We start from the raw sequence: 13,032 nt of genomic DNA, 5'->3' as shown, positions 1-13,032 counted from the left end.
TGCTCGTTAAAAACGGATAAATACTATAATTTACCTAGTCACTTTTGCCTCAAAGTGGATAAAAAAGACATGCTTATATTTTATTATATGCATTTAATAAAAATCGAATTATCTTAATTAGCTAAAGAAGTACGTAGAGAACATTAAGAAGTATTAATGAGTTAAAGCTAAATATAAAGCAAGTTTTACGAGGTAATTGAGTGACTTAGTAACTAACTTAGTTTGAATTAATTTTAGTATTAATTTGGAAACCATTATTTAAGATGCAAATCGGTTTTAAGATTTGTAGCATTTTCAATAATTATTGATTGCAAAGTCTGATCACATTGTAATCACTGGAATAACTCTTTATAAAATCACATGGATGCTGAAATTCGTTGGTCTTTATGAGCTTTTAAAAATATACTACGTTCATTCTATTCTTATACGTATACTATTGTATATTACAACTAATTTTAACTCCATATAATTTGGCTTTTAGGTTAAATGCGTTTCAGGTCCTACGGCTTAGACCTTAACTTCCSCTCTCAGAGCAGCCTTCTCGGCCTTCTTGTTCAATGCCACCTCCTTGTATCTCTTGTCACGCTTGAACCACAACCAATTATTCTCATTGAAATAGTCTTCAATTTGATCCAATGAACGTCCTTTCGTCTCGGGTTGGAAAAGACCCATGAAAATGGTTACCATAAAACTCGACAATGCGAAAACCATAAACACACCACGCATTTTTATAATCGACTGCACCATCGGAAAGATTTTGGTTAATGMAAAGAGACTGACATTCATTGCGGCAAATACCCCGCCCGCTGTACGGCCTCGTATACGCGCTGGGAAGAGTTCGCCAATCATAATGCCCGGCAACACCATAATCGCTGTGTTGAAGGCAATATAAGCGAAGAGACAACCGGCTGCGACAAGCGCATCCGCATTGCTCTTCGGCAAACCGAGGCGTGCATACATATATATGCTCAATATCAGACAACTGAGACCCGAACCAATACTGGAAATTGCCAATATACGACGACGACGCACGAAAAGTAAAATCACACAGAACGTGAGTGAGCAGAGCATGCGCACCGCCGCTGTCCAAATGGCAGCGGATTTAGTATCGACATCGGCGCCGAAATCGGCAATAATATCAACTGCGTAGAAGATGACAATAAACGAACCGGACATCATTTGCAGTATTGAAAATACAATTACAATGAAAAGCGGCTTTATGGCACAACGTTCGGTGCAAAGCTGGAAAATGTTCTCGTTGGTRCGCGTGGTGGCACGTTCTTTACTCAAACGTTCGGTCATATCACTGATCTCCTTGCGTGCGATTATCTCACTGCCGCGCAAGAAAGTTAGCGCTTTTTGCGCCTTGGCCTGCTTGTTGTTACGCAGTAGCCAAGCGGGTGTTTCGGGTATCAAGAAGATGGCAACGGCTGCACAAATTGGTAGTATGCATGCACACCAAGCCACTTTACGCCAATGCAGCGCAGAGCCCAATGAGTAGACGATGAGTATACCAAGTGAGTAGGAAACATATGGTGCTCCAATGAGAATACTGCGTAGGTTTGGTTCGGCAGTTTCCGCGATGTAGACCTGAAAGAAATGTAACAGCTTTTATTAGAAATTATTCAAAACGTTCAGTAACGACATTTATTAATCTGTATGTACGAACTGCTGTCATGGAAAAAATCTACAAAAGCTTATTGTTCCACGTATACTAGAGTTCAAGAATAAAAATATATAAAACTTGAAACGACTAGKAGTACAAAACCGGAAGGAACCGCTTTTTTAAGGTTAAGGAAGAATGACATGAGAGAGATGGTATATCCTATACTTATTTCTAGTATTATCAAGAACTTTCCGAAGATATCTAAGGGATGCGCAGTTCAAGGGACTAGATGTTGTATCAAAATTAGATGTCAAGTCCTTCCCCATTGACGTCCTATATGACGAATACTTCAACTCAAATCAAATTGAGCACCATTTRCCATTACTAAGGATCATTAGATCTATGTATAGCGTGACAGCCGGCCAGTATAATCTGACCTTACCTAATCTAAGTGAAGGGTGCGGATTGATACAGAAAAGGACTATCTAGTTCTATTATTGTGCCTATTTCTGGTAGTGGAGCCGAAAAATCGATTTTTTTTTGTATACATATGTATCAAGGACTTAAACGTCCTAATCCTTTTTCTTTTTATCTCTGACCTCAAATAATTAACTCTACTGCGGAAAGTATAGAAAACTTCCCTCGGTAAAAGCATTCGGTTTTAATCCCATTTTATTCAGTCTCGTTATAATATGACATATCCCGGGCTTGGACACGGAAAGTTTGACTCACTTCCGCAAAATAATTATAAAATATATACAAATACCATCAACGCACCATATTAAACTCAATAGGGTGACGAGGTTACAAATAAAGACAGCAAAGTCTAAATAAACGTAACTTTTTGCAGTTACATATATGCATATAAACAACGGTATTTAACGCATAAACAAAACGTGTCAACTGACACCTCATTGGGTAATGGTASAAATTGGGTTGCTCTTTTTTACTGGACCCAACTATTAATAAAATTCACTTTTCACAAACAATCATTCGGTATAAATTAGTGCGGATATGCGCAGTTCCATTAAACTTTCGCCCAACTTAATGCCGAGCGCTCAACTATAGTCTAAGGTCAAGATTCCGGAACTGTATATAAAAATTATCCATGCGCCAACGTAATAAGTTATGAGTAGTAGAGTATGCAAATCTTGGCGTTGAATGTTTGTTGTGGGCTTGTGATAAAGGCGATGACACGYCAGGGTCGCATTTATAAGACGTGCCCGGCCCATTGCATTCTAGTGAATTACAAGTCTTGATGAARTGAAATTTACGCGCCAATTTCACCATAGAAACAGACGTTAGAGGTGTATGAAGTGAGACAGAGTGGGTGAACAAATAAGATTTACTTTTCATAGGACTCTTTATTAGAATTATTTTGAGTACTGCGTTGGGTTGGTGATGATACATGTGAATAGTTCTGTATGTAAATCGTTGAGAAATTGAWTGTTTGTTGACGGAAGTAAGCGGTAAAACGACAACAATAAGCTTTGTTTACATTATGCAATCTCCCATGGCGCACATAACCTTACTTATGTGGCTAGACAGCGTGTAGTTAACTATATGTGGAATCTCATACTGAGTAGTCGCTGCATATTGACAAATAACTTAATTTCTTTTCAAAAAAGAGAAGAATAACTGAAAGTCTCAGACGCAGCTAGCAATTCGCTCGGTCTTGAACTCACTTACTATGCGCGAGTTCAAGGCAATCCGCGTGCTTGCTATGCGTGATTTTCATTGTAAACTAATTCGCTCTTTGTACCTAAACATCTATGCGTATCTATTTTTCAATAAAAAAAAGTAGTGGAAGAAGCATTCTCTTCCTCCCTCCCAGTCAAATCTCTGAATGCGCGCGACATCAGTAGTTAACTCGGTGAATGTGTCACTGTTACACAAGGTCGTCGTTTAACTAAAGTAGTTTAATATGCCTCGTGTGAATGACCCATATTTCTGGTTTACTAAAAATGGCATTGATGATTTGTATGCGTGTTTTTTGCTTCCCTATTATGACAATGTCATTTATGSTACTAGTCGCCATCATGTAGGAGTGATGCCACTCGAACCAAGGTCTTCTAGAAACAACTCTCATAATTGAAATGTATTAGTTAGGAGCTATGAATTATTTGCAAAGCAGATTTGGAGATTTGAATATACTTTGTTTGTTTTGAGTCTACAAAAACAGTTAAACCCGTACCGTTTACTTAAAAAGCTCTGTTGGCAGACCACTCCCTTGAGCGAATTCTAATAAATCTTAGGAACTGTTCGCTTAGTTATTTAATGTAAATTTAAGTGCATAGTAAACTTCTTCTACATCTGTCTGCTCTCTCTATATCTATATCTCTAGAACTTGAGCTCTTAGAGCTCATTTTGGCGACTTGTCCTGGTCAGTGGACTAATTTCACTGATATATGGCGATATCTCTTTAAAGGTCGTATGCAAAGTGTAATAGCGAAACAACTCTTAATCACACGAATATGTTTATATCAATAGAGGTTTTTTGCAGCCGTACATCGCTGCCTCTTTCTGTCGAACACTACCAGAGTTGTATTATGGACCACGATTTTACATCACGTCTTTTCTTACCCATGTATATCGGCTTGACAACCTATATTGTATACTCAGCACGCAGTATAAATGGCCTGGAATTCGCACGAACATCACGAAGAACTCTTTGATTCCAAGAAGGATTTAGGACGATTTCAAAAGAATTTGAAAAAATAGTTCCGTAATTTGTATAGAATATTACATATATATTATCGACAATGGAGCAGAAGTTCCATTGCCCGACCATGAAGAAGTTCGAATAGCAATTACTCGCCTGGAGAACAACAAAGCGGCGGGGGCCGATGGATTTCCGGCCGAGCTATTCAAACACGGTGGCGAAGAACTGACAAGGAGCATGCATCAGCTTCTTTRCAAAGTATGGTCGGACAAATGCATGCCCAACGACTGGAATTTAAGTGTGCTATGCCCAATTCTTAAAAAAGAAGACCCCACAATCTGCGCCAACTACCGTGGGATTAGCCTCCTCAACATCGCACATAAGGTTCTATCGAGCGTATTGTGTGAAAGTGTGACTTTAGACCTGGCAAATAAACAACCGACCAGATATTCACCAGTGCCAAATCTTGGAAAAGACCCGTGAAAGGAAAATCGACACACACCASCTCTTCGTCGATTTCAAAGCTRCTTTCGACAGCACGAAAAGGAGCTGCCTTTATACCGCGATGTCTAAATTTGGCATCCCCGCAAAACTAATACAGCTGTGTAAACTGACGTTGAGCGACACTAAAAGCTCCGTCAGAATCGGGAACAACCTCTCCGAGCCGTTCGATACCAAACGAGGGCTCAGACAATGCGACTACYTATCGTGTGACTTCTGGAGAAAATAATTYGAACTACATAACTAAATAGAGAAGGTACCATCTTCTACAAGAGTGTGCAGCTGCTGGCGTATGCTATGGTATTGATATCATCGGCCTCAACACCCGCGTCGCTAGTTCTGCTTTCTTCAAACTGGAAAAGGAAGCAAAGCAGATGGGTGAGGCAGTGAACGAGGGAAAGATGAAAAATCTCCTGTCATCAAACAAACAGTCGACGCACTCGCGACTTGGCACTCACGTCACTGTTGACAGTCATAACTTTGAAGTCGTAAGTGAAGTCTTGGAACCAGCGTAARCACCACCAACAATGTCAGCCTGGAAATCCAACGTAGGATAACTCTTGCCAACAGGTGCTACTTCGGATTGAGTAGGCAATTGAGAAGCAAAGTCCTCTCTCGACGAACAAAAACCAAGCTCTAAAAATCACTCATAATTCCCGTCCTTCTATATGGTGCAGAGGCTTTAACGATGACAACAACTGATGAGTCGACGTCGCGAGTTTTCGAGAGAAAAGTTCTGCGAAAGTTGTATGGTCCTTTGCGCGTTGGCCACGGCGAATATTGCATTCGATGGAACTGTGAGCTGTATGAGATATATGACGACATTGACATGGTTCAGCGAATTTAAAAGCAGCGGCTACCCTGGCTAGGGCATGTTGTCCGARTGGACGAAAACACTCCAGCTCTGAAAGTATTCGACGCTGTACCCGCCGGAGGAAGCAGAGGAAGGGGAAGGACCAGGTGGAGARGGACCTGGCTACGCATGGAATATCGCCATGTAGCGAAAAGAAGAAACGACTGGCGCGGTGTTGTTAACTCGGCTGTAACCGTGTAAGCAGTGTCTACGCCAATTAAGAGGAAGAAGAAGATTATAGGAATGAAAGTGCATTATAGATACCGAACGCATATTTCTTGAACGTAATCTTTCTACGGCATTGAAAGATCGTTGTTAGAATAGCATTATATACTGATAGATGGGGTTCAAAGGTGGACTGATTATAACGTACAATAAAACTGAAGAAGTGATCTTCACAAAATCCTTTACCAAATGCTATATCCACCCTCAAGRTTTGTTGTTCAGTAAATTAAAATTGATTACTTACCTGACCCGGTCCACCGAGCAATCCCGTAGAGAAACCACAAAGTAYACGGCCAAGAATGATGACGCCAAAGGACTGAGTCAGCGCCAGTGTACACCAGCCCATGCACAGTGGAACGATCGAAATCAGCAATGTGGAGCGTCGACCAAGATAATCAGCCAAAGAACCCGAAATTAATGAGCCAACAGGTGTTGCCAAACTGTGAACGCTTGCTGCAGAATAATGAATGGAAAAATGTGAAATAAGTTGGTGCTCTCGAAAGAACAAATCCGTAAAGCATGCGGTGGTTATGTAATTTTGTACTCACCAATCCACGAACCCATTTCGACGTCAATGGCAATATCCGCTGTGGTCGAGTTAACATCCGATAATTGTGGCAGAATGACGGCTGAGTAGCCGATRGGCATGCCACAGGCGGCGGAAAGCACCAGCACAGCGCAGGTGGAGAAAATCTGTTGTTGGCATGTGGCAAAGGAAAAGAGAAGGGGAAGCAGAAAAAGTAAAAATTTTGAGTGCATTCAATAACTATTTTAATAATGCGTTACTTAAAGCTTAAATACATACACTTATAAATTGATTCACGCACACACACTCGCATTTTTCGCATATTCTCCATTGCTTACTCATACCAGTTATGTACATGATTTTTTGTAATTTCATTACAATGTAACCTATTTSAAGTGTTGATATAGAGAGCGTTTACTTTAGGGTAGCTGTTTCTGTTTTCGRTTTATTATTATTATTTTGTTATTTGCAATTTATTTGGCATTGGAGAATATGTGTTATTTGTGATAAAATAGATCAGAGATGCTAGGAATCATTAAGGGAAGTGAATTGTTAAAGTTTGAACCACCGTAATACTGGGTTTTGTACTAATTATTAACAAAATTTCACTGAAAAAAAAACTAACAGTTTTATTGATTATTGTAAGAGTATGGGAATATTAAATATGCTACATTAAAAAGTAGGATTTCCACTACTTAAATATTAATATGAGTAGAATTTTATATTTTCTTTTTCTAAAAGGTATAAGTATTTGTTTAATTCGGAATTGATTTCTATAATTTTTTGTAAGCGGAGAGTAAAAAGGCTTTTTCGTACCAGTGAAATGACGAAATTTCAAAACATTTCTCGAAAATATTGTTAAMGTGGAAACAAAGAATTCTCGAAGTTACGCTGCCACTAATAAATAGTACCTATGGTTGGCTTGGCGAGAAAGCAAGTTACTTGGGACAAATTTTAGAGTGGAAACTCTCTTGAAAATAAAAATTGAATGCTTGGATTAAGAAAGCAGCTACGAAAATTTATACCTGGAAAAGTATGGTGGGACCCAAATGGGGTCTAACGCCCGCGTAACTGATTGGCTCTACACAGCAGCTMGAAGGCCGATTGTAATATCAATTAAATTGGTATGGTGACCAATATTGGAAAATAAATACACAGTAAGACTTATGGAAAGTTTACAAACAGCAGCTAGTTTTGTATATACATATCTATATGTATCAGTGGAACTCTCAGAACATTCCCAAATCAGGTACTAACGTTGCTTTACATGTTCTGTTCCCAGACTTGTTCTATAAGCAACTGGTAGTGAAGTCAACGGCCAGACTGAGARGATCCACTCTATTAGTCATCTGTAATAAGGAGCAAGCTAAGAGACTTAATAAATTCCCGCTTCTACTCAACACAACATAGTTTCGAAATCCTGTAGAAATAACCTTAAACTGGGTTGCCAATATTGACTTAACTTCCAGAGGAGATTGGGAAAGGGGTGAGGTGAACAGGGATACAGGAAAAAGTTTCTTTACAGTTCGGTCCAAATTACACAATCTAGTGGGAGGTRATATACAAGAATCGCTTTCGACTCCCAGACCAAATACTCAAAGAATTACATAACTTTTGACATCCTACTTCACGATATACCTGCAATGGGCGCAAGACATAATGACAGCCGTGGTAACTGTGAATCATAGCAGCGAACACCTCATACAGCAGATGCAGAGTATTAAATTATTAGTGCTTACACATCACCATAGAATGATTATTGTAGATCRGTAGGGAGGAAGAAGAAGAAAGACCTTAAAATATATTTTGCACAGTGTTGTTTAGAGAGGACATAATAGAGTGAGAATTTAATGTCTTTGGCTTCATAATTGGCCTCTAAACGGTGTAGATGCGTCGTCAGACATTCAATTTACCTAGCGCCCTAAAATTAAGATATTTTYAAATAAAAAGTATGAAGCGAAGCCGAGTCTTTTAATTTCCGTTTTTAGCTTTTTAATTTTATGGATATGTAGAATGCGCCTATCAAATAAAACCCATACTGTAGACCACAGGTTAATATGGCTTAAGTTGAGAAATTACGAGGACGCATTCTCTTAATTGCTTTCTATTTTTTTTTTTAATTGTTTTTGTTGAGAATTATTCTTTGTTTAACCGATGCTATTTTAAACATGGCTTTATTCAAGATACACTTATTTTTTTAATTCATAAACATTTTTATTTTTAGCCCAAGCAATTAAAGACATYATTTAAATCTCTACAGAATAAACATCCATTTACTCTATTTCCTCATACCATTAAAATGACGAATTATTGGCTCCTCCTATTTATAGTAAAAAGTTCTAATTGCTGAATCAAAGCAAATATCGCGAATACWTGTGTATATCAGATCTAAATTCTTTAACTGATCCGAATAAGTTTTTTTTAATAATTTTATGTCCGTCCCGTCATAACTGAAAAATAATTAAAAATTGTTTCACGAGTTTGTAAATTTTTTATAATAGTGCTGCAACTAAAGTCTGCAGTGGGGACTTTACTGTCGTTTATTGCTTCCATTACCATAAGATTATTGTTCATTTGTTTTGCTATACCTTTTAGAGGAGGAGGATAACTACAGTCATGTGTTGAACACAATGCTCGCGACAGACTGCAGCAGCGCGACGGTGAACTGAAAATGGCGCTATGAATCCTACTACATGAACAAAACATTTTGCATGTACACAATTTCGTTGTGGCCATACTAATACCTTCAATGAAATTTTAATATTTTGWTCAAAGTGAAATTTTTTATGCAAAAAATAAAGAAATAGGTAAATTTATTTGCTTTAAATTGTCATTTGTAATAACAAATGATATAATACAGCTATTTTATGCTTTTATTTGTAGAGTCAGGTTTGTTAGAGCTTTGAATAATTTTACATTTTACATATTAGTGGCATCACCACTCTACCTCATCTCTCTATCTTCCGTTCTACTGTCAACTCTACTGTCGTCCTACTGTCGTTGGCAAATATAGGATCAAATTGAAGTTAGCGAAAACGACAACTGTCAGCCTGCTGTTGTGTAGTCGTGCAGCTGTCAAAATAGGTCCGTCCGTAAGAACGTGTGTATTTTAATATTTGACAGATGTCGTTTGCAGTCTGTCGCGAGCATTGTATTCCACACATGGGCTGTTGATGTTAAGAGAGTAGTTGCTGTTATTTTTAGCTGCTCTCTTTAGTAAACATGTTTAGCAGCTGTACTGCTAGTTTTCATGAGTGACCGTGTGCCTACGCGTATGAATGGTGGTTAGATAGTGCATTTGTAATATACTTTAATGTATCCCATATGGTCTAGTGGCTAGGATATCTGGCTTTCACCCAGAAGGCCCGGGTTCGATTCCCGGTATGGGAAGATTATTTTAATTTTTTTTTTTAATTTGCTTATTATTTCTTTATTTGCGTGTTACTTTTTAGACTTTTTCAATTGCACTCACGCCATTTATAGAAACTTTGTTGTAGAAATTCTTTTCGATTTCATTTGTTTGCCTTGCGTTTGATACGAAGGTTATTTTAATAGTTTTACTTTTTTGTTTTGTAAATTAGTTGTGACATTTGCTGTTGCTACTTTAATTAATATTCATGTATGGTTTCACATGTGTATATATGTAWGYATGTATATGAAATTACTTAGCTGAAAGTGAGTGAAAGGMAGGAAAATTAAATAAAATCTAAATTAAATGAAAACACGAATAATTGCTGCGGTTAACTTTAAAGTAATTGCTGGAAATATACTGGGAAATATTTCTTATAGTAATTTCGTAAACTTGCGCTTAATTCATTTTGCATTTTTATACATATGTATATGAAATATATTTACGATTTTTGTACTCTCGYAGAAAGTTGCTAAGGAGAGTATAATAGTTTTGTTCACATAACCGTTGTTTGTAAGTCCTAAAAATAAAAGAGTCAGATATAGGGTTATATATACCAAAGTGATCAGGGTGACGAGTATACCTGAAATTCGGATGTCTGTCCGTCCGTCTGTCCGTCAGTGAAGCTGTAACTTGAGTAAAAATTGAGATATCATGACGAAACTTGGTCCACTTATTTCTTGGCTCCATAAGAAGGTTAAGTTCGAAGATTGGCAAAATCGGCCAACTGCCACGCCATAAATAAAGATATTAAAGTGAAATTTGCACAAAGGATCGCATTAGGGAGGGGCATATTTGGACGTAATTTTTTGGAAAAGTGGGCGTGGTCCCGCCCCCTACTAAGTTTTTTGTACATATCTCGGAAAGTACTATACCAAACTCTATAGAGTCGTTTCCTTCAGGCATTTTCATATACAGTTCAAAAATAGAAGAAATCGGATAATAACCACGCCCACATCCCATACAAAGGTTATGTTGAAAATCACTAAAAGTGCGTTAACCGACTAACAAAAAATTTCAGAAACATTAAATTTTACGGAAGAAATGGCAGAAGGAAGCTGCACCCAGGCTTTTTTTTAATTGAAAATGGGCGTGGCATCGCCCTCTTATGGACCAAAAACCATGTCTCAGGAACTACTCAACCGATTTCTATGAAATTCGGTATATAATATTTTCTTAACACCCTGATATGTACTAAATATAGATGAAATCGGTTTACAACCACGCCTTCTTCCAATATAACGCTATTTTGAATTCCATCTGATGCCTTCTCTGTATAATATATATATTAGGAACCAATGATGATAGCGGAATAAAACTTTACACAAATACGGTATTTGAGCTGAGGTATCCCTTGTGGAAAAATTGTCGTGATCGGACTATAAGTTTTCAAGGTCCCTGATATCGAACACGAGGTTCTCAGTGCCTAACCTAACCTAACCTAACCTAATTTTTCAGCGAAAATATCGGTAAATCTCTCAGATATTTTCATGTAATTCAGAGGRCATCATTTTTATACTCTCGCAATAAAGTTGCTAATAACGGTATATATCGTCAGATATATGGTTACATATACCAAAGTGATCAGGRTGACGAGTAGAGTTGAAATCCGGATGTCTGTCTATCCGTCCGTGCAAGCTGTAACTTGAGCAAAAATTGAGATATCTTGATGAAACTTGTCATGCGAGAGTACAAAATGTTCAGTGACACCCGAACTTAGCCCTTCCTTACTTGTTTACTTTGATTTTAAAGCAAGCGACTTCGCATAATCCAACAAATAATTGCCAAGCGGTGTTGAATCGCGCATTCTTGGAAGCCATGCCATAGAGCCGCGACCCGAGATAATACGCTCATCAAAAGTTTCTTCAATAATTTTATTGTTTCGCTCTCTGTAAGGCTTGTAGCACAGTCTAGGTGGAACCAAAGGTCGTCCACATCAACATCATACAATTCAGCACGACAAAGTTATGAAACATGGCCCCCATTGACTGTAGCATTGTGACTGGCTTTGCTTTTGAAGCAAATCTTCCTCTCATAGAGAACTCCAGAGAGTGATTTGTTTGAAGATGTAACGTCGACTCAACTATATTTATCATTATCGTTCCAAATGTGATACTTTTGTTTGTTAACGTATCCATTCAGCAATGTCGTATTACGTGTGCACTGTACGCCATCTCTGAATATGTGCATCACTAGAGTAAACGTGGTGCAGTACCGATCTGTGGCTGTTCGAATTGAAGACTCTTATGGGTGACTATGTATGTATGCAATTTTATATCTTTTTTCAATAAAATGCATATGCGATAAATGTTCTATCGAGCATACTGAACAGCTTTGTCTGAGAGATTGCGACTCTAAAACCGGTTTAGACACGGCGATTTTTAAGGCGAAGTTATGAACTTCTATTTATAATTTTTATAAGTTTTGTTTTGTATTTATTTTTTGTTGCTCCGTGTATTTCTATTTTAGGTGGTTTTTTTTTATTTAATTTTTGAAAAAACTTGTTTCTTATATGGTATATTATTTTGCATACAAACATTCATACCTACATACATACACACATTTTGTTTCGGAAGCGCCGTCTTTTCCGTAACACCTGTTTTCCGTAGTAACTTGTGGAGTTCGGGTTTATTGACATACATTCTCGCTTTGCTGCATTTTTGGACAACTTTTGTTTACAACGTTTTTGACCTTCTCAAATCCTTTAAAAATTTCGCTTTTATCTAGACAATAGACCCGTGTTTACATTCATTTTGAATTTGTCTAGTTTGTCTGTCGGTATTTTTTGGTCCGTCCACTGAACTCATAACACAATAGTAACTGAAATAATTTTGAATTCCACACACTAACCTAAATTTTGGTGACATGAAATAAAAATCGTGAGAATTTTTGGTGATATGATAGAAAAGTGAAGTATTTGTTGTATTGCGTTTCCGCTGAGAGTTTGTTTAGAAACTCTGGGAGATGGAAACTTTTCTGTTGTTTGCATTGTTAGTGAGTTTTTTTTTAACATTTTCCAAATTCTGTTCCATAACCTCATTTTTTTATAGATTCCAACCTCTTGGTTTCCTTAATAATCCCAACCACAATTTAATCGACCTGCTATCTTGAGGTGCGTAGTTGTTCAAATTATTATATKAATTATAAAATGTATGTATTGCAGGCAGAAGGACGAAGATAAGTACTTGTGCGACTGCAAGATTCTTTTGACCTATAATAGATCACAGGAGCTATTCTGCCTTTAGCAGAG

General features: G+C 37.6%; 1 protein-coding gene and 1 non-coding gene across 4 annotated transcripts in view; one reads left to right on the top strand and one right to left on the bottom strand.

Moving 5' to 3' along the window:
- Positions 1-139: 139 nt before the first annotated feature.
- LOC108973418 (facilitated trehalose transporter Tret1) overlaps positions 140-13,032 on the bottom strand; it is a 29,010-nt gene continuing 16,117 nt past the window's right edge. For 2 of the 3 annotated variants that reach the window (XM_018940674.1, XM_018940677.1), the window contains exons 3-6: positions 12,956-12,960; positions 6,396-6,546; positions 6,092-6,300; positions 140-1,590 (exon numbers count right to left, since the gene is read on the bottom strand). In XM_018940674.1, the coding sequence (XP_018796219.1) occupies positions 508-1,590; positions 6,092-6,300; positions 6,396-6,546; positions 12,956-12,960 (1,448 nt within the window). In that variant the 3' untranslated portion in view covers positions 140-507. Of the gene's footprint in view, positions 1,591-6,091; positions 6,301-6,395; positions 6,547-12,339; positions 12,411-12,955; positions 12,961-13,032 lie in introns of those variants that run through there. The other variant, XM_018940676.1, reaches the window with a different exon arrangement.
- Trnae-uuc lies at positions 9,692-9,763 on the top strand. The gene has a single exon. It is a non-coding gene; the product is annotated as a tRNA-Glu (tRNA).

This window comes from Bactrocera latifrons, unplaced genomic scaffold (genome assembly GCF_001853355.1).
Source record: "Bactrocera latifrons isolate USDA-ARS-PBARC rearing strain unplaced genomic scaffold, ASM185335v1 scaffold_478, whole genome shotgun sequence".
Taxonomy (NCBI): Eukaryota; Metazoa; Arthropoda; class Insecta; order Diptera; family Tephritidae; genus Bactrocera; species Bactrocera latifrons.
The sequence above is the reverse complement of the archived record's forward strand: the minus strand, read 5'-3'. Positions and strand labels throughout refer to the sequence as shown.